Below are 22,352 nucleotides of genomic sequence, written 5' to 3'. Positions count from 1 at the left end.
TATGAAGCAGGAGGTATTTTATGATGTAAGGAGACATTGAGTCGGAGGTCATTTCATTAATTTTGTAATTAGGAGGTAGGTTCTACAACGATTTCCATGGGGCTAGGGGCCCATGAGGACTCTTGGTGTGGTGCTGGGGTACTTTTGAAAGGTGGAGGAGTGGAGATTGAAAAAATGAATACTGTCTCAGATTTTCCTGAATAATGAAGCGAATATTTGATAGTAATTCTGATCACATTCAATTATTTTTCAAGGTGCTTGTCATGCAGACGAATTGGGGTATCTATTCAAATCCGACCAAATGACCAATGTTGAAGCAGGAAGTATAGAAGACTTGTCAATCAGAAGATTCGTGAAACTGTGGACCAATTTTGCTAAATATGGAAATCCAACGCCAGATAAGAAACATGTGAACATCATATGGAAACCTGTAGAGGAGGATAAAATTCACTTTCTGAATATTGGGAAAGTATTGGCATTGGGAGAAGATCCAGAAAAAGAAAGGATGGAATTTTGGAAAGAAATATTTCAGTACAGTCCTGTGACAGAAAAATTATTACCTTAGTTGTTCATTCTAAGGAGAAAAATATTTCACGTAAATATATAGATATTTTTGTTTTATTTCAGGCATATCATTTTCGTTTCAGTGGTTGGAATGTAATCTGTTGAAAGCACCTTTTCCTTACCAGAACAATAATGATGATGATGCTAACTTGATCAGCGAAATGCGAGTCGAGATACAGCAGTTTTGTTCTCATGTGACAAGATTGAATTCAAATGTTAATTATCAGAATACAATCTGATATTTTTTGAATTTGCAAATATACAAATCTTCAATTGATAACCAATGAAAAACTATAGAAATTTTGACAATATTCGTTGAGCATATGAATGATGATATAACAAATCATGGGAACACTGGGAACTATATAATATTGAAGAGAACAAAAAACCACCGTCACTATTTCAATATACATTAGTGTCATAATTAACTCTTGTTGAGGAAATATAAAGGGCCTTTGAAGTAAGTTAGTTCTTCCCTCATAAAAAGTGTTACTATTTTCGTCAGCATGAAACAGTATGATCTATGTTTCATATTGTTTTTTGAATTGAAAATATTCTATAATCTGGAAAATAAACGAAGTTATCTTGAAAGGTTATTATAAACTCAAAAAACAATAACATACATTGATTTCTCCTCAAAAATGTGTTCCAAAAATGTATGGTACTATTAAATTCAATATGATTTTTTCATCTTTCACTAGTTGGAACTTCAGTTCAGACTACCAAATTACTATACAGTACATATACAGCAAATTCATTCATTAACCATCTTTTGTTGAATTTTCATATGCCCAAACTATCTCTTATTCTTCATTATTCAACTCTTACTGTTAGTTAGTTAGTTGAATCATTAAAAATATATAAAGCAAGTTGATTACTAGTGAGAATTGAGCCACCAGTGCTACTTTTATTGGTACTAGGTTAGGTCCGAAGTGAATGGGTTTATTCGCCCCTCCACCGCAACCCGCAAAGGTTTATTGTGGCCCATACCTATTGACACTCGACCAGCGTCTTAACGAAGCCGAACAGTTTGTATGGTGGGTGGTCTTTCAGGTCAGATGGTAAAAGTACGGCTCTGTCGAACTATTAACACCTGATTCTATCCCCAGAGGGGCAGGTATAAAGTATATTAATCATTTTCCAAACAGAGGCGACACACACTGTGTTCCGACAGTCTGAGTCCCTGTATATGATGATTCAAATGACAGTGACCTGTAAGAAGGCCTGTTAGATATAGTAGTTCATCCCTACTGTAGTCCAACAACTGTTTGGTATCAAGCTTCGAAGGGTGAATGAACGCCTTGGAGTGAACCAATCCTGGAAGATTCTACCAGAAGTTCATAAATCTTCTTACCATCCAGGTGTTCCATCTTTGTTTGGCAAAGCCTAAAGCGATGCCAATGACAGGTTCTGGTCTGATGAAGCTGCTTGCAGCAACCTCCTTTGCAAGGGGAGTCAGCAGCCTCATTGTCTTCCAGGTCAGGAAAGTCGTTTTTGGCAATTCACTACCTATTTAGACGCTCCTCGGTAGGAGCCAAGAGCTATTAACGCCGCTAGACTGCTCAATAGCGGGAGTAGTCTAGCGGCGTACTTCAATAGCGTAATTTCCGCTTGAAATTTAGTCGTATAGGTTCTTACGCAGGTTGATATATCTGTCCTGGGTCTGCAACTGAAAACACCTGCACCAGATTCGGAAAGTGTTTTTGATCCATCTGTGAACCAACAACTATCTGCTCTTAATATTTCCTTCTCCCTATTGGTACTAGTTTCATTCTTTTTATTCTTCATCAAGAAGCATGGTCCTGATGTCCAGTGTGGTAATAACCGGGAAAGTAGTTGTTTGTCGGCAGGCATTTACCAGAACCTACTGAGTATAGATGGGAGATTCCATTTCAAAATATTCATTCTCTTTTACGTATTTACGTCTCTCCGATACAGTCTCCAGGTTTATTTGATTTCTGGAAAAAAATAGCTTTATGAAAAATCATACTTCTTTTCCTAGGGGACCTTGTTCTTTGAAGTGTTTTGAATGAAGTATGATTTTTCAAATTTTTAAATACATATTTAACATTTGATGATAATTTTCGCGTCTGTGGTAAAATGAGCGTTATTTTTAACGTTCAATTGAAATCATAATAATGGAGTTACATTTTCATGGAACATTTCCTTCTCTTGAAAAATCATTCTGTCACACTCCTATAATTATAGTTTCAATGTTAATATCGAAAAAACGGAATACCTCATTTCTTCTCGATTATTATTTTGTTTATAACAACCCCAACTTTTTATCCACCGTAAAATGCTTCGAATACATTTTTCTAGGGCTTATTTCGTATCGATTGAGTTATTGCCCATATTTTCATGAGCTTTATTTTTATTTTTCACGTTTTTCAACTTGTTAATCGAACTGGAGAACTACGTTTATGTGTATGCGTGAGAATCTTCGAGTTAACACGAAGCCAGCAGCACATTTAGATATTGAGTTTACAATAATGCTACTAAAATTTTCTGATTGATTCGGCCGTTATTTGATGAAGATCCATAGTAATTTTATAAACTACTCCTCATGATTTGTGGGGATCAAATCGTGATGCGTAGTTTATGAAACTACTAAAATCACTACGGAGGCAACTAGAGCTACCTGCGCTGCGTGCCATCCGGATCCAGAGATACAGACATTGTATACAGAGATGAAAAATTTCTAGTATTCTGATACAAATCCAACAGAAGAAACGTTCACGAAGTCGCATTGTAATAATATACAGTGCATTCCATTCAAAACGAGCCACCCTGAATAACTTATAGTACAATGATTTGCAGGAAAAATTAAATGACACGTCAACAATATTATACAGGGGGACACATTTTGACATACTCACATTTGATATAACTTTCCATATCGCAACCCCAGAACATGTTACCAATTTTTTTGTTAAATGGATCACCCTGTATTGTTTCACATTATCAGATGTTCCATGATGAGCATATTTCAACAAAGTATAAAACAAATAATATAATAAATAATACGTTTATTATTTACCTCAAACCCACAAATAATATTAAGTTTCAATAAAAAAAAAAACTAGGTAAATAAAAGATGAGAGTTCAGTTTTCTTTCAAGACCAGGAAGACCCTCACTACATACTAAACTTAAAACTAAAATACACTTACTGAGTAGTATCAGTAAACAAGAAGACGAGAGAAAAGAAAAGGAAAAAAAAATAAACGAGAGAGAGAGAAGATAGGAACCCTTTTCATAATTTATTTTCACTTGTGAGGGCAGAGATTCCTTTGGGTCGTGAAACCGCTAGATTGCTTGACGACGCTGTGAGAATTTTCTTTTTTGCTCTGAGTTGGGAGATATTTTCAATTATTTATTCATTTTTGTAGTTCACGCAAACATACAATCGTGGATTTTTTCAAAGAGAAACACGACCTACTGTAGTCGGTTATCTTGTACGTATTATTATCTTATACGCAATATTATATGAAAAACTACGTTTAAAAATTTCCTTTCTATGTCGAGGAAAAAAAGTTTGTCGAGTATTTCTATCATGACTTTCTATATATGACTTTATCATGGATATATTTGGGTTGCTTGTATTTCAAAAGTTTGTAGAAGTAGCAAAGATTATGTAGTTTACGCCAGTTGGATATATTGTGCCATTCTATTTCTTTAATTTTATGGGAGATTCTATGCCTGCTTTTTATACCAAAAATAAGTCTCAAACAGCAGTTCTGGATTTTCTGAATACGCTGACTATACAAGCCATCTAAGCATGGTCATATACAATATCACAATAGTTGAATTGGGAGAGCACTAATGAATCACACAGCATTTTTTTCACATCTTGGCCTAAATAGTGTCTATGTGGGTAAATCATCTTCAAGCTAGTGTAACTTCTTTTCAACATGGTATTAACCTATTCTTCGAATCTTAATTTTTGATCTAGTATCAAACCCAAGTTCTTTGCACTCTCACTAAAAGGTTTTGTGTCATTTCCCATCCTCAGTATAAGATTATAAAATATGTCTTTCCTGACATTGTCATTACAGAATTTATTTTGAGTATAGATGTTCATCACATATGACTTTTAGTGATTGTAAGTCAATATTTATTTCTCTGTTAGTTTGCATGACATTATCTGGTTCAAAGGTTTTATATATCTGTGTGTCATCAGCATACATTTGGTAGTTACAGTGCTGCAATGTTGCAGTAAACATATGGTCTGAAGCCTATGGTTTGGGAGCTACAAATTATTTGAGTTGAAAAAGATTTACCCTGAATAACTTTTGGAACAATATTTTTCAAGAAAAATGATAAAAACACCTCAACAATAGTGTACAGGGGGACATATTTTGACATATTCACATTTTATCTAAGTTTTCCTATCGCACCTTCAGAGCAGGTCACCAATTTTTTTAAATGGATCAAATGTTTTACATTATCAGATGTTCGATGATGAACAGATTTCAACAAAGTAGAATACCACCCTGAATGAACTTCTGTACAATCTGTTACCTAGGTTCCATAGGTGTTTTTGTGAAGCATCCGTAAAAATAGTCTTATTTTGCCTAGTTAAGTTCAAATTCGATATTCTTCATTCTTCATTTTGTATTTGTCTCATTCTACAATAACGATTACCTACCAGGTGGAGTTGGAGTTGCTGTTTCTGTTTTTGTGAATTTTTGAGAAGCAATGGTTTATACGCTTCGAGAACGGATCGAAATAGTGAGTTTGTACTACCAGAATGAAAATAATGCTAGAGTTACTGCCCGTATGTTCAATAATAATCATGTACGACGTAAATTATTGAACAAATTTATCGAAACTGGATCTGTTAACAATAAAAAGCATAACCGTTCACGAGTTGTCAACGATGAAGCTCTTTGTACTGTAGTTTTTGGGGCACGATGGACTAATGGAAAATTTGCAATCTTTCACACATGTTTTCAGGATTCTTCATAAGTAAAATTTCATCCATATAAGATTAGACTAGTTCATGGATTGAACGAAGATGATTTCAAAAGACGTCTCGAGTTTTTTGAAAGTGTCACTGAACGGATCAACTTGCATCAGAACTTCTCATATAAAATTTGTTTTTAGAATGAATGTACGTTTAGTTTGAATGGAGAGGTGAATCGGCAAAATTCTCGATAATGGAGTGATACGAATCCTCATTTATATCGTCAAGTTCATACCCATCGACCTGAAAAACTGAATGTTTGGGCTGAATTTCTAGGCGACCACATCATAGGACTTTTTTATCGATGATAATTTGACTAGTGATACATATTTGGATATGTTGGTGAATCGAATAATTTCGTGCATCAATATGGCAATTGAGGAGGATATAAATTTATTCGAAAACGAAATAGTTTTTCAGCAGGATCGTGCATCTCCTCATTATGCAGCTCCACTGCGATCATTTTCGGATGATCATTTTCCTGGTCGCTGGAATGGCAGAAGAGGTCCTACAGAATGACCACCAAGGTCTCTGGTTCCCACTCCTGTAGATTTCTTTCTATGGGGTCATTTGAAGTGTATGAGAGACCGGCAATGAACGCTCGTTTGTATCATTGTATGGAAGTTGGTGGAAACGTTTTTGAACATCTACTACAAAACATTTTTTTCTTCTCATTGCCCAGTCATCAGATTTTGATCAATGAATTGATAAAAAAATCTCTTTTTATGATTTATTGCTTCCGTATTTGTCTCTAGAACGTATATTTCAAAATGTGGTCTCCTGTATAATTGTTGACCTGACATTGTTTCAAATGTTATTCAGTCGCTAGTTTTTAACTCAGATAATTTGTAGCTCCCGAACCATAAGCTTCAGACCATATGTTTTATACTTTGTTGGAATCTGCACATCATGGAGCATCTGATGATGCGAAACAATATAGGGTGATCCATTTTAAAAAAATTGGTGACATGCTCTGTCTGTGCGATAAGGTTAGTAACATCAAATGTGAATATATCAAAATGTGTTCCCCTGTATACCTACTATTGTTGATGTGTTTTTTTCTAGTTCGTTTTAAATAGAATGCACTGTATTTTTCGACAACCTTCCTATTGATTCATGACTAATATGCCATTAACAGTGATTTTTTTATCTGTGAAAAGAAAAATACTTGAAAGAAAAATTCTTCATAATTATAACAAAATATTCTTCAGAGGTCTATTTGAATGTATTTACTTTCCAGAATGAAAACCGAAAAATGTCAAGTATCTTCTGAAACATGTTGATTCAATATTATTGGATCCCAAACGAAAACATTTCGTGAGCCTCCTTTACAGTAGGTCATTTGCTATTGTTTTCTTCGACAGTAATGAGTAAATTTAATATTTCATGAATTTTTTCATCTATGAAACGTAGATAGTTTCTACAATTGAGGTTTATGGATTTTCCAACTTCATTCGATGATTTACGAGCCATTCAATGATTTTTCTTTTGCAATTGACTGAAAACACAATCGATAAGAGTGTTGATCCATTTGAAATTCCCACTAGGAAACACCAATTAGATAAGCTGGTATTATCGATTTAATGGGACAACTGTCGCCCTTGATACACTTTTGGAACGATTTACCTGATAAGATTACAATAGGATATACTTTGCTGGATTTTTTACATTTACGTGGTTGAACGAACCGTTATCGAAGTCGCATCGTAATAATACGAGTATATTTCTCGACTACCTTCCTTTTTGATTTATGATTGATATGCCGATAACTGATTTCGCCATTTTTTCAACTGGATACATTTTGATATGGTATTTTATACTTGATGGAGCATGGAATTTACATTGATATATATTTATGAACTTCGTAACACTTATATTTATATTAAAGACATAGTCCATAGCCCAAAGTGCTGATACCACTATTGCTATCTCGGAAACGGTAGGTCGTACAAGGACGGGAAAATGAAACAAAAGTTACCTTTTTTAGGAATGCAACACAATAGTATTTTCAGATCCATAAAATCATCAACAGTTTGTGAGATATTTGCAAAAAAATTGAAAATGACAGATTTTATATTTTTTGCTCTACCGCCTCCATTTTCAGTAATATAAAAAAAATGACAAAGGCACTTTTTGCTTTGTTTCATGTGCTTTAAAATCTGGGTCATCTCATTTTTCAATGCAACGTTTCGTTCATTGATTTCCATCATCAATATATGTTTTTTAAATACGGACCTGTATATTGTTTTATACATCTTTGTAGTCATTATAATTACAAATTCTTTGGTATATCCCAACATCTATATTTCCCGACGTTTCTTCCCGAAACCACATCATCACTATCATTTTTTATTAAGAGCTCGAATTTCCGAATGTTACTGAAATACAGAGTTCTCCTGTCGATAATGTCATTCATTGTTATTATAAATATTTGTATTCAGTGAAATCCAATTAAATTTCTTTCAGGGTGGTTTTCAAAAAGAGAGACCAATACTCTTTGTATCAATACCAAGCCATTCATAATTTCCAAACGTCTTCTGAAAATTTATTGCTTCTCAAAAATTTCTGTTTAGAAAATGAGGATATCAACAAAAATTAACTAATGAAATTATTGTATTAAAAAAGTCATAGATAATTTTCACAAGAAACATGATGAGCGATAATTTCTTTTTTTGAAGTAAGCCATGAAATACATGAATGTGAATGTCAAGTTGATTGTCACACACAAAATAAAAGTTATTCAAATCGTTGAGCGATTTTAAGGAAGAAATATGAATTTTTCCAATGACGAAAAAGTGGATATGCTTTTTGTATATTCGAGATGTGTGAGGGATGCTACCAAATCTCTGGCAATGTATCAGCAATTGTATCCTGTATGACGGACAACCAAATCATTGATACTTTCAACGAATCGAAAATACTTTACGGAATTATGGATATTTTGAAAAATCCGCCGAAAGAAAATGTACGGTTACAGAATGTGGTGGCGATAATGAAATCGGCGTTTCAGGTGAGTTCAAAGAAGATTCACAAAAATGATAAAGTGACATTAATTTGATTTAGGATCTATGGAAAATGAAAAAAAATGAGAACAAGGAAGTAAGTATCTCTGAGGGAGATTGCTCATAATTCGGCCATATCCACTATGTCTGTACGGAAAATTTTGAAGAAAAATAAATTCAAGCCTTATTCAGCCAGGAAAGTTAATCGCAATTAACGCACTTCAACAGGAGAAAAGTTTTTTGTAGATGGCTCATTGGAAAATTTTGCCAAGATAATGAAATTTGTAAAAATAATTGTGGTGTGATGAAAGTACCTACATTTACCAATAACGGATGGTTCAACAGGAATATACATTATCATTGACGACAAGAAAATGAATATTCACATAGAGGTACCAATTTTCAAGAGAGATATGGTGTTAACATATGGCTTGTTGTTCTTGATAATGAAACTATTGACCCCAACTTTTTTTAAACATCTCTGACCGGAGAATTATACTTAGATTTCTTATCAGGGACCCTAATTGAGTTATTAGAAGATTTGCCACTTGACCTCATAAGAAAATACGAGTATTTCCAACACGACGGAGCTCCACCACATCGCAAGAGAATCTGCAGATATTTCATCAATACAACTATGCCAGGAAGGTGGAGAGGAAATAATGGTCCTATTGAATGGCCACCACGTTCACCAGACCTTTCTCTTCTAGATTTTTCGTTGTAGGGCTTCATAAAAGTTCAAGTATTCAGAACAAATTTTGAAAATATTGAAGGATTGAAAAATTCAATAAGGAGTGCTTGCATCGCTATCACTACACATATGTTAGAAAACTGCCACAAGCACACTATTTCTAGAGCAATTATTTGTTTAAGAAATGATGGAATACAATTTGAACATTTGATGTGATATCACGTGAGACGGTAACTTAAAAAATGTAACGTGAGACATTCCGTTATGGTGTTCATTTTCTATCATTTATTATTTCGTTACATTTTCTTTCGCAACTGTCTTTTTTTCAATTTGATGTATTAACGATCCTGTTAACTATGTGTTACAACAATAGTTTGATATTTTATTTCTCATTAAATAAAAAAAAAGTTAAATGATAGAATTTTGATGATGTGGTTTTGGGAAGAAACGTCAAGAAATACATATGTTGTGATATTTCAACGAATTTATAATTATAACGACTACGAAAATGTATTGAAAAATATACAGATCCGTATTTAAAAAAAGTATATTGATGATGAAATTCAATGAACGAAACGTTGCATCGACCCAGATTATAAAGCACATCAAGTAAAGCAAAAAGTTATTTGATAATTTTTTGATATTATTGAAAATGGCGGTGGTAGAGCAAAAAAATAAAATCTGTCATTTTCAGTTTTTTGCAAATATCTCAGAAACCGTTGATGATTTTATAGATCTGAAAATACCAGTGTGTTGCATTCCTAAACCGTCCTAGTAGGGATCTACCGTTTCCGAGATAGCAATAGTGGTATCAGCTAAAAAATACGGCCTGTATATTTGTGAGTTGGAAATAAATGGCACCCAAAGTGTAGTAAAATAAACACTTACAGAGAAGAAGGATATGAGACATACTTAGGTTGAACCAATTGAATAATAACGAAGTCATACGTGGTGATTCAACACATAACCTAAAGAAAAAGCCTTTTATCACATGAACATTTAATTATACTAAAATCAATTTTTTCGATTCAGTTTGTACTACAAATAATCGATATGGAATTGAATCAGATACTATTCATAGGATTGCTACACATTATGGTATATGAAAAAAGTTAAATTTCACTTATATTGAATACTGTCAGCATCAATTTGTTCAAAATTACGAAATGAAGCATTCAATTAATTCATCACAGTACGACAATCGTGTCACGAATGAGAAAGTCATGCAATGTGGAAAGTTTCAATTGGAAAACCCTATTGATACATATAGATATACTTTATTATGTTTAAGAATGTCCAAACACGTATGAATGAGATTATTCGTTATCGAGTTTTGAAAAGATGAAAGTTAGGACCAGTAGGAAAATTGAATTTTCAATTGTGGAATCTATTTGAGAATGTTAAGATTTGTTCATTTATTTTGACACTACGCATTATTGCCTCAAGTTATTCCAAGGAGTTTTTCAATCTCAATTCTAAACTTATCAATGGAATTGCATGATTTAATTAGCCAACCTGAGCAGCTAATTCAATGAAGTTTGAACCAGGGCTTGAACTATCAATTGGAATCATAACATACAGAGCGTGAATCAATACTTATTAGGACAATTTGTATTGCGTATTGAAAAAGTACATTACGTACTATATTTATCTATTTCTAATGAATTTTTAAGATGACCTTCCATGCCACTCCCTTCCTGACTTTCCGTTACGTGAAATCTTTGGGTAAACATTTAGTATAGACTGTTCTGAAAACCTAAATCCGTTTTTAGATCGTTATGTCTTATTTGCTGAATAAATAAACTTTGTTGCAGTATAGATAATTTTCAGAAAAAATCGGTATATTCCAAACAATACAACGTGCGCCTCTATGGGTAACTGACCTGATATAATTCAGTTGAGAACGCATTAATTTATCTCGAGTTGAGGCAGTGCAATTCTTGGACGCGATAAAAGAATTAGGAATGGCGATAAAGGTACACCATACAAGGATTAGGAAATATTGGGTAAAAAACTTCCTGTATGATAAATTGAAAAGTGAATATTTTCAGAAGTGATTAGTTTTTTGGGAAAAATGGTTCTTAGTTTTCTACTTATCTATACTTGAAAAAGAAATGTGGAAAACTCACGAAGAGATTAAAAAAAACTACAAAAAAAGACCCATGATTTACACAGAAGTTTCAATCAAATACAAACTGGGACGAAAAACCCATCGAAACAAATACTTTAATATGTACATTAAATTACAGGAAACTAACTGTTTCCCATTCAGTTTCTACTTCAAACACTATTTATAAAATTGTAACAGATATCATTCATAGGAACGTCACACAATGTAACATATGAAAGAGTGTTGATAAGAAATATCACTTACACTGGAACACCGTCATGCTCAATGGTGTACTTCAAAGTTTCGGGACAAGACACCTACCTTATTACTTCATCAGTACCACTCTGGAAGACATTACTCGACGAGGCACTCATTTCTTTCATAATATTAGGACTTCTCTATCATTGAACAAACAATGTGAGAAAGTTCCAAAGGAAGTAAGAATAAACTACAGAAGTAAGTATTCTTCATGAAGATATCTAAATCATGAAAGGAGTTCCTTTTAGATGAAAAATGAAGAAAAAACTCCTTTCGAAGCAATTACTCCAAAATGATCATTACAGAATCGATTGAAATTGAAGCATTGACCAGATTTTGTCATTTTTGTAGAAAGAGAGATACACCTCTTATGTCATTGTTTGAAAAATCTTTTGAGATTTTCATGGTAAAAGTAGTGAAAAAAGACACTTGAAAAATAAATGTACATGAATTCCACATAATTTCATATAAACACAGTTCTCAAAATGAAAGAGTTTTTTAACAGTGAATTGCGAGGTGTATTGAGTCGCGTTTTTCTGATATGTACTTGGTGGAATCAAGTGTGCTACAGAGTCACACACATTTTTCATCTGGAGTTTATGCAGTATAAACAACATGTATATGCTAATGATGTACAGTTTCATTTCTATTTATATTGAATGTCCTTCAACATGCGAGAATTACGCTCAACCGTGACTCAGGTAATCTTGTGCTCATATTTTGAAACGAATTACCAAAAACTGCACCTCGACAGCAATCGAGAATCTTGGAGATATGAATAAGGTTCATTATCTGTATGCTTCTATATAGATAAGTCGCCATCAACGTATCTCAACCAGACTCATGGCTTCTTGGGAGGTTTATCAATAACAACATTTCAAAATCGTTTCATGTACCTATATATTGCTCATAGTACAGTGTGTCAATTTTGAAACTTACAATGGGCTATATCTCACGAACGAAAGCTGATATCGAAAATGCTTGAAACTGTTTCTAGGATAGTAAGGGGAACTGACATGAAAGAGAACTCACCCCCATCAACCCCCTAGGCCCCACCCACCAAAACTCAAAAAGTTTAAATTGCAAACCCCTACTTGCGATACATCATTAAAAAGGCTATAAAAATGATATCCAATGGTATAAATATTAATTGTACAGAGTGAAGCAATAATTGTGGAACTTTGGCTTGAAAGGAATATTTAATGAGGTTTTTGTTGAACTACAAATTTATTAAAAATGTCAATTAAGTAAATGTTCAAAGTGGGTTCCGTTGTTTTGTAAACAATAATACAGCTTATTGTCAAAGTCTGCACGAACTCTAATATCAGCCGGCTTACTATGACTTTTTTTATTTGTAATGCTACCTCCCGGACTATTATTTTGAATGATAAGTGTCCGTCGATACTTTTTCTGTTAAATAAAAACTTAATTTGCGGTTTTTGCAAAACAAATTGGAAAGATCTGTTTTTTGGGTTTTGTCAGAGTCAATAATTTTTGGTTTGTTTGAGACTTTTAAATGACATTAGTTTTCATCATTTGTACGATCTGTACTGTCATTCAGCTGTAGTTGCCAAGACGGTTTACAGTATACCTAGGAGCGTGGAGATAATTTTCATATTTGCTTCCCAGAACCAGTGTTATTTAAAAACAGCTCAAATATTTCAAGAAATGCATCCGGACAAAAGATTAAGTCACGTGTACGTCCACGATTTAGTTGAAAAGTTTAGAGAAACGGGGTTAGTGCAAAATAATAAAAGGAATGACCCAAGATTACTGAATGAAGCAACCCAAATTGAGGTCTTTGGAAATTTTGCAATGGAGCCTACTGCATCAACACGTCAAGTATCTGCAGTGACAGGACTTTCACATGAGTCGGTTCGAAAGGTGTTGAAATTATATAAGGTTCACCCGTACAAAACACACATTCTTCAAGAACTAGGCGATGATGATCCAGACCGACGAATTGAGTTTTATGAACTCATGAATGAAAGAATTCGCGTTGAACCGAGAATGTTAAGAAATATTTGTTTCAGTGATGAATGTACTTTTATGCTGAATGGTAATGTAAATAAACAAAACTGTTGGTACTGGAGAAATTTGAACCCGCATCGATTCACAGGTCACACTCAATATTCTGAAAAACTGAATGTTTAGGCGGGAATATTAGGCGATGCTATAATTGGTTCCTTGTTTATACTAGGCAATTTAAGTAATTTAAGTGGTGACATTTATCTCGATATGCTGAAAAAAACACCATCGAACCTTTAATTGTGCATGAATTAAAGAACCAAAGGGACGACCCAGATAACCTAGCTGTAGACGAATATTTGCTGCACTTTCAACGAGATGGAGCATTTCCTAACTATGCAGCTCCAGTTAGGTACTGGTTGGATACTAATTATTCGAACAAATGGATTGGAAGGAGAGATTCCATTGAGTGGCCACCGAGGTCACCAGACTTGGCGTCAACTGATTTTTTTCTGTGGGGTCACCTCAAGTCAGTTGTTTATGAAACTCAACCTGCGTCACTTGGGGAATTGCGAGAAAGAATTACGCAAGCATGTCGCGCCATTTCTAGAACAACATTTGCCAAAGTTCGTGCAGAATTTCAAAATTGACTGTATTATTGTTCACAAAACAACGGAACCCACTTTGAACATTCACTTCATTGACATTTTTAATAAATTTGCAGTTCAACATAAACCTCATCAAATATTCCATTTAAGCCAAAGTTTTATAATTATTGCTTCACCCTGAACAATTATTAGTTATACCATTGGATAGCATTTTCATACTATTTTTCATGATGTATCACAAGTAGGGGTTTGCAATTTAAACTGGGCCTAGGGGGTTGATGGAAGTGAGTTTTCTTTCATGTGACTTTGATTCACCCTTACTATCCTAGAAACGGTTTCAAGCAGTTTTCGATATCAGCTTTCGTTCGTGAGATATAGCCCATTATAAGTTTTAAAATTGACATACTGTATAAAAGTTTATGTTCGCAAAACCATTTGGTTCTATTATTTTCCCACACCAGAACTGAATACTGTCTTCAGACGCGCGTTCCACTGAACACATTTGTACCAGCCACGGGTTTTAATGGCTGGTAGTCTTCGCCTGATGATGATAAAGTTGTTAACAAAATGCACGTTGAGATGCAGTTTTTTGTTCTCGTATGTGAAAAGAGTTTTCAATAAACTCATTTTACACCAGAGTTTCCAATTCTTCTTCTCAGACAATCTGTTTGTTATGTGACTGTTCATGTTATATTGCTTACCGGGTTCCATGTGTAGATTCTGATGCCATAAAGAAAAAAAAAAACAATTATAATGGAAACTACTACATCAGATGAAGAATCAACCAAACATTTCGAAATATTCCATCCTCTAAAAAAAGAGAAGTGAAACATATACTTGGTTTTCTTGATTCTGATGACAGTGGCAAATTTTGGTATTCAAAACGTTGAGATAAGTATCTGGGTATTTAAATGAATATTACTGGAGTTTTTTCCCAACACCAAACCGTTATTTCAACACTTCGACACATGTTTCGATAACCAAGTGATCATCTTCAAGAGGAGAGGTTTAATCTTTCTGTTGAAGATGACCACTTGGTGGTCGAAACGCGTGCCAAAGTGTTAAAATAACGGTTTGGTGTTGGGAAAAAACTCCAGTAATATTCATTACTACACCAAAGGTTCCAAACAGTGCATCACAAGTATCTGAGTATTTACTCAGACTTCCTCAAGAAGTCAATGAAAAGCGTAAGTAATTATGTTCTTATATATTAATGGTCGTGTAATTGTTATATTTATACAGGGCTATTCAAATTCAAGTCTATCATGGAGATTTTGTGAACGGTAAAAGAGACAGAAAAAGTGTGTCGGATAAATTGTTAATAATATACCAAAAATCGACTACAGTCACTTTCGATTCCTTTTCTGAATCGAAAATGCGAATGCATAGATATTGAAAATCTGTTTACAAGAATACGAATGCGATATTGAATATCTGTTTACGCTGTTTCAGAATATGATCATGAAATTTTTGTATAGGATTTTATTAGATATGGATCACCCTCAACTGTGAAATTTCAAATATGAGTCTGTACGTTTTGAAGATTCTTTTAAATTTTTTTTATATTACCGATGATCAAATCATCTAAAAGAACAATTCGTTCAGGCTAGTCTCAACTCTCTACCTGTAGGTTTATGGACTGACACCTATCAGAAAATAACTTCCTTGGCTGATACCACGAAGGGCGTTGGATTCGGAGCACACTTGCAGACCGGTTTCGGGCTGTTTGGCCACTTGTCAGGGCAAGGTAGTGTCCATCATCAAGTCGATGATTTCCGATAACTGAAAATCGAATTCCTTGTTCTAGGTTGAAACGGACAACAAATAACAGGTTTGCCATCGTCCCGTTTCAGATAGAGTGACTGGGGATTCTGGAAGACTTGAAGTGTGTTCAAATAATTGAAAATCTATTGCGGCAGTTATATCGCCAACAGCATATGCAGGAATAACTTCAATGAAGAATCCTGCACTGACACCTGTCGGATATAATCCAACGCCTTTTGTGGTATTAGCCAAGGGAGTAGTTGTTTTCTGATAGTTCTCAGTCTATTAACTGACAGTGTAGGCAGTTGAGCCTGGCCTGAGCGAATGTTTTTTAGATGATTTGATTTATAGTTAGTCTTCAAGTATGCCGACTGACTATATGTGAAAAATTACCGATAATTTCAGCAAATTGATACTCATCATATAAATTTAAAATTTTTATTATTACGGCCCCAATAATTATTCAATAGGAGTTATTGTTTACTCTATTTATTTACCACAACTGATCCATATTAGTCTTCCTATTAGTATTCCTATATTTATGATTTTCATAGCTTCATATGTTTTGTTCTTTATGAAAAGTATATATATATATATATATATATATATATATATATATATATATATATATATATATATATATATAAAAATTAAACAATTTGTGGACACACCACTCAAAAAAGGGGGGCAAACCGCGGCCACGTGTTTCTGGCTATTGGCCTCATCAGCGCGGTGCAGCCAAGTGTGAAGATGGGAAACACTTGTTTGCCGAAATCAGGAAACAACACAAACGCACGGTGTCAACAACAGGAGCCAACCGCACATTTATGGTTCCAGTTAGAAGACCTAGAATTCCCAGGCTACATCTAACATGACCACGGAGGCAGCTATAGCTACCTGCGTGACATCCGGGTCCAGGATAAATACAAATAGAGATTTAATCGAGTGTGCATGATATAAATGAAAAATTAAACAATTTGTGGACACACCACTCAAAAAAGGGGGGCAAACCGCGGACACGTGTTTCTGGCTATTGGCCTCATCAGCGCGGTGCAGCCAAGTGTGAAGATGGAAAACACTTGTTCACCGAAATCAGGAAAATTGTTGACTCCGTGCGTTTGTGTTGTTTCCTGATTTCGGCAAACAAGTGTTTCCCATCTTCACACTTGGCTGCACCGCGCTGATGAGGCCAATAGCCAGAAACACGTGTCCGCGGTTTGCCCCCCTTTTTTGAGTGGTGTGTCCACAAATTGTTTAATTTTTGATTTATATCATGCACACTCGATTAAATCTCTATTTGTATTTATCCTGGACCCGGATGTCACGCAGGTAGCTATAGCTGCCTCCGTGGTCATGTTAGATGTAGCCTGGGAATTCTAGGTCTTCTAACTGGAACCATAAATGTGCGGTTGGCTCCTGTTGTTGACTCCGTGCGTTTTTGTTGTTTCCTGATTTCGGCAAACAAGTGTTTCCCATCTTCACACTTGGCTGCACCGCGCTGATGAGGCCAATAGCCAGAAACACGTGTCCGCGGTTTGCCCCCCTTTTTTGAGTGGTGTGTCCACAAATTGTTTAATTTTTGATTTATATCATGCACACTCGATTAAATCTCTATTTATATATATATATATATATATATATATATATATATATATATATATATATATATATATATATATTTCAAAAAAGAAACAATTAGTGGACATAACACTCCAAAAAGGGGGGGCAAACCGCGGACACGTGTTTCTGGCTTTTGGCCTCATCAGCGCGGTGCAGCCAAGTGTAATGGTGGGTAACACTTGTTTGCCGAAAGCAGGAAACAACACATATGCACGGAGTCAACAACAGGAGCCAACCGCACATTTGTGGTTCCAGTTAGATGTTAGATGTAGCCTGAGAATTCTAGGTCTTCTAACTGGAACCACAAATGTGCGGTTGGCTCCTATTGTTGACTCCGTGCATATGTGTTGTTTCCTGCTTTCGGCAAACAAGTGTTACCCACCTTTACACTTGGCTGCACCGCGCTGATGAGGCCAATAGCCAGAAACACGTGTCCGCGGTTTGCCCCCCTTTTTGGAGTGTTATGTCCACTATATACTGATCGCTAAAGTATTTTCGTAACCTATTCAATGATGCCAAATTTTGATATTTTGCCTCTTTTTAGCTCATTACTACGAAGATGTTGCTAAGCGATTCTCAGCCAATTTTTCTCTACGATTTCTAATAGAACTAAATCGCTGTCAAACAGACCGAGATTTGAGGTACTGGTGGAGACTGACCCATTATAAACGGTGCGTGGGTTGGTGGAAGAATTATGCTGCAGCTCCCACGCGAAGTTTGATAGTTCAAAACGTTTCGGATATTACAAAAATCTCGAAAAGTTACGTACCCCACGGTTTGAACGCTCGTCAGAAATTGTCACGTTTCGAAGCATATTCCATTTTGCTTTTGCGCAACCAAAACGATCTTTTTTTGGATCGGCTCCGTCACATGTCTTGACAAATGGATCCTCTACGACAAAAGGAGATATTTAGGACGGTGGTTAGATATCGATGAGCCACTCATGCACTTTTCAAAAGCGAAAACCCAACAAAAACAGACAATGGTTATTGTATGGTGGGTAGCGACCGATGTGATTCACTTTAAATTTCTGCAACCTGGCCAAACCAACATAGCAAAATCCAATTACGATAAAATCGTCGGAATTTACCGAAAATTGTATCTACAGCAGCCGGCACCGGTCAACAAAAGATGTCCGATTCTGCCCCATGACAACACAGGTTTCACAGTTCACCGGCCAAAAATTATACGAATTGAGCATTACCCACCATACCTATTTATTTATTTATTTACCGGCAAAGCCAATTCACAAAAACATATTTAACAAAGGGTGAAGAACCACAAAGTATTTTTGAATGCTCATGTCTAATGTCTAATTACAATTTACAATTTTACCGCCGGTGGCTAGGCGGTTCGACGCGATTGCTTTGTTCACTCACTCGAATTGACTGCCGTGTTGGTCGGTGGTTCAAGCCCTAGTCTGAACGATCGATTTTCACTTGCTATCGTGTCAACCCGTGTTAGGAATCACACGTTAAATGGTGAGACCTCGTTAATCCGTAGCTCGCACAAGTTTCGACTTCTGAGGGTTGTAGTTCGTAGGGGTGCGACAGCTGGTTAACGGAAAAACAGATTTCAAAACAGATTTAGCGAAATATGAAATTCAAAATATTATTGAATCCTTATGACTAGTGACTACATTACTGAACGATAAAACAAATCTGGTATTTATAAGGAAAAAGATGTAAGAAATCTGGTACTTACAAAGAAAATGGTAAGGTGAAGAAAAGCTCAGAAAACGCTATAACTTTTTCAATTGATTTTTAAAGATCTTAAGTGACACATTGAACAGGTCTAAATTATTACGATATTGATTTCCCAGCTTCAGAATACGAGAAATCGGACTTTTCCAAAGCATAATTGGTATGGAAAAAATTCATATGAAAAATACCAGGATTTCTCGTATTTTCTTGTTTAATATGAAAAGTTATCAGTTGAAGTACTTCTGGGCAGTTTATCTCACTATTTACTATTTTGAAGAGGAAAGTCAAGTTCATAGAAATTCTCCAATTCTTTCAATGATTTTATATTCATGTTGGTTAAGGATTAATTTTACTCATATTCATTTCGTGGACTATCAAAGTGAAAAGCACAATTCCTCAAAAATTTCTTTTGGACATTCTAAATCAAATCGATATTTACATTATAGTATAGGTCCCATATAACTGAACAATATTCAAGAATGGATCTTACGAAAGCACAATATAACATTTTTTTTTGTTGTATTTGAAAACTACTAGAAATTCTCAACACAAAACCTAGCATTTTCAGGCTTTTTGTCACAATTTCGGATTCTTGAAGATTAAAATTAATTTCGCCATCAAACTCCCATATCGCGAATAAATGTTTCTCTTTCAAGAGCTATATCATTCAATTTATATTCAAAGAATATTGGATCATATTGATTTGAAACTTATCGTTGTTTACCTCCAACAAATTATTTCTACACCGCATGGAAAAAGCTTCGAGATCTTTTTGAACTAATTAATTCAGTATCTTCCCGGCAAGTAATTGCTCGATACATTTTGAGATCATCCACAAACATAAGAACTTCTGAATATTTGAAAACAAACTCTATGTCTGATACAAACAAGTTGAACAGCAGTAGTTCCATATGAGATCCCTGCGGTATTCCTGATGGAACCTGAATGGGCGTAGATGTTGTATCTCCGTATTTTACAGACAGAGTTCAACCAGTTAAGTAGCTATTGATTACTTGCAAAATATTCCCGCCTATACCAGTAAAAACGGACAAAACTTTTCAAACATATTTAATGTTCAATTCTGCGGGGTAAGGTTATTTGATATCTTACAATAAATTGATAAAGTTCCACATTAATGTGCATCATTGCATATGCGTAAACGCAACCGCAGGGTATTCGTAACGTGAGATATGTTTATGTTTCGTCTTTTGCGGGATTTTTCTCACGAACAATCAACGTAAGTAAGGAATTGCCATTTACAACAATTGATAGCTGATATCATTATATATTTCAGGTCAGTTTTTGACATTATGGTTAGTTGTGAATGCAACAAAATTTATTACAGCAGATGTAAGGTCTGTTACTTGAACTTTTTTTTTATCACGGCTCACTAGCCCACATTTTCTTCTTTTGAATCGTCGCATCATACCGCAACACCAATCATAATTAAAATTACAATTCGTTCCCTTCAAGATCAAGACATTTAAAAGAATAGTTTCAATATAAGCACATCAGATCAAATTTCAAGTAAACGTATCTATGTTGAAATATAACAATGAACTATCAAATGATATAGTGGAGGGACAACGATTATTACATACCTCGTTTGTGCTGATATGATACCTCTCTAAAATGTTTGATTTCCATAGTTTTGATGTTGAAAATAGGTTTCAGTTTTACGCCGTCAAGTGTAGGTGGTGCACGTGAAAATTTTAGGAAAGTGAAATAATAACAGATATTGGTGGATAGTAACTTGTAAAAAGTTGTTGTTCAGTTTTCATATGATACTTTTTACGACTAGGATCTTTCTTAGCCAATCGCTGTTCAGAAAAATGGTACCGGAAAAAAACCTCATTATGCATTGGTGATTTCTGGCTTTTTTTCTGGTTTTTCTATAAAAAATATCAGTTATATTGCCATGCCGGATAAATTAGTTGGTTTGTGGAGTCATAAATGTAAAATTAACTTCCTACCTCGGAATTAGGGTTCAAAATCTGATCTCACTTTTACCAATCGTTGAACAAAATAATATGTAGGGTATGATGAAATGAATGAATGGTTTCACAAAAGCCCTACAGGAATTTATCACCTTTGCATATATTTTTTTTCGCTTTTCTGTTCCAATTTTTTGTACAGCTCGACGTTTGACTGGAAAAGATCGTAATTAGTATTTTCATCTTGATGAAAAAGTGGGAGTCTTCCAAAGAAAGGAAGAAGGCAATCAATTTCAGAATGAACTCTTCACAAAGATGTGTGGATCATGCAAAGAAGTAACTTCCAGATACAAAACTGGAAGATAAAACCCCCTCGGAACATCGTTTTTCATATAAACATTGAATTATACGAAAGAAAAACTACTCAAGCTGAGGAATAACGAGGTCTTTCTTTTCAACGTTTGATTCCAAACACGTGTGATTCCCAGCCAAAGGAATCTTGTTAAAAATGAAAGGAATGTATTTGAGGATAGAACAATTTTTCGAAGAAAAAAGTATTGGCTTTCTACTTCTCCAAAGCACTCCCGAACAACTACTTCAATATAAACATTGAATTGTACGAAAAAAAAGATACTTTCGAAAAAATCAGTTTCATATGAACATTATTAGTTTTATACCTGGATAAAATTATACGAAAAATCATTAAATTCATTAATAAAATAAGGCTTTATGCAAGAAGTTTATTTCGAAATCGATTGCCTCCTTCCTTCTTTTGGAAAATTTCCACATCTTGTGTATGAAAGTGAAGAAGTAGATTGCCAAAACTTTTTTTCCCAGTTTCAATTTCAGTACGTTATTTAATTTCAGTTTTGTATTACGTTAATTTTCTGTTTGTTATTTAGTGAATAACTTATGATTTTGGTAATGTAGCCCACCCTGAACCAATTGGAAGTAACTTCTGAGACATTCCCATAATCAGCTCAGCTCAATTGAAAAACAGTAATAATTCAGAGAAAAATCATCTTTCATATTCATTTGTTCATTTGGAAAACAGTGAATCAAACTGAAAGTTCAGATTTTGTGAATGTTAGTAGCATTGTTTATTTAATTCACATTGTGTGCACATATGTGTTCCTTTATGGATGCACTGCATTCTCTAGAAA

At 34.6% G+C, this 22,352-nt stretch overlaps 1 protein-coding gene across 4 annotated transcripts in view; it reads left to right on the top strand.

Moving 5' to 3' along the window:
• The window catches only part of LOC111502042 (esterase B1), an 84,790-nt gene extending 75,153 nt beyond the window's left edge, over nt 1-9,637 (top strand). For 3 of the 4 annotated variants that reach the window (XR_012467547.1, XR_012467545.1, XR_012467546.1), the window contains 3 exons: nt 255-595; nt 648-8,541; nt 8,595-9,637. Coding sequence is in view for 1 of the 4 variants with exons in the window: in XM_023156007.2 (XP_023011775.2) it covers nt 255-565 (311 nt within the window). In the remaining 3 variants the exon portion in view is untranslated. Of the gene's footprint in view, nt 1-254; nt 596-647 lie in introns of all 4 variants that reach the window. The other variant, XM_023156007.2, reaches the window with a different exon arrangement.
• Nucleotides 9,638-22,352: the final 12,715 nt, after the last annotated feature.

Source organism: Leptinotarsa decemlineata, unplaced genomic scaffold (assembly GCF_025532065.1).
Source record: "Leptinotarsa decemlineata unplaced genomic scaffold, Ldec_3_MD MMD2_tig00026340_RagTag_RagTag, whole genome shotgun sequence".
NCBI lineage: Eukaryota > Metazoa > Arthropoda > Insecta > Coleoptera > Chrysomelidae > Leptinotarsa > Leptinotarsa decemlineata.
This window is presented reverse-complemented; position numbering and strand designations above follow the sequence as displayed.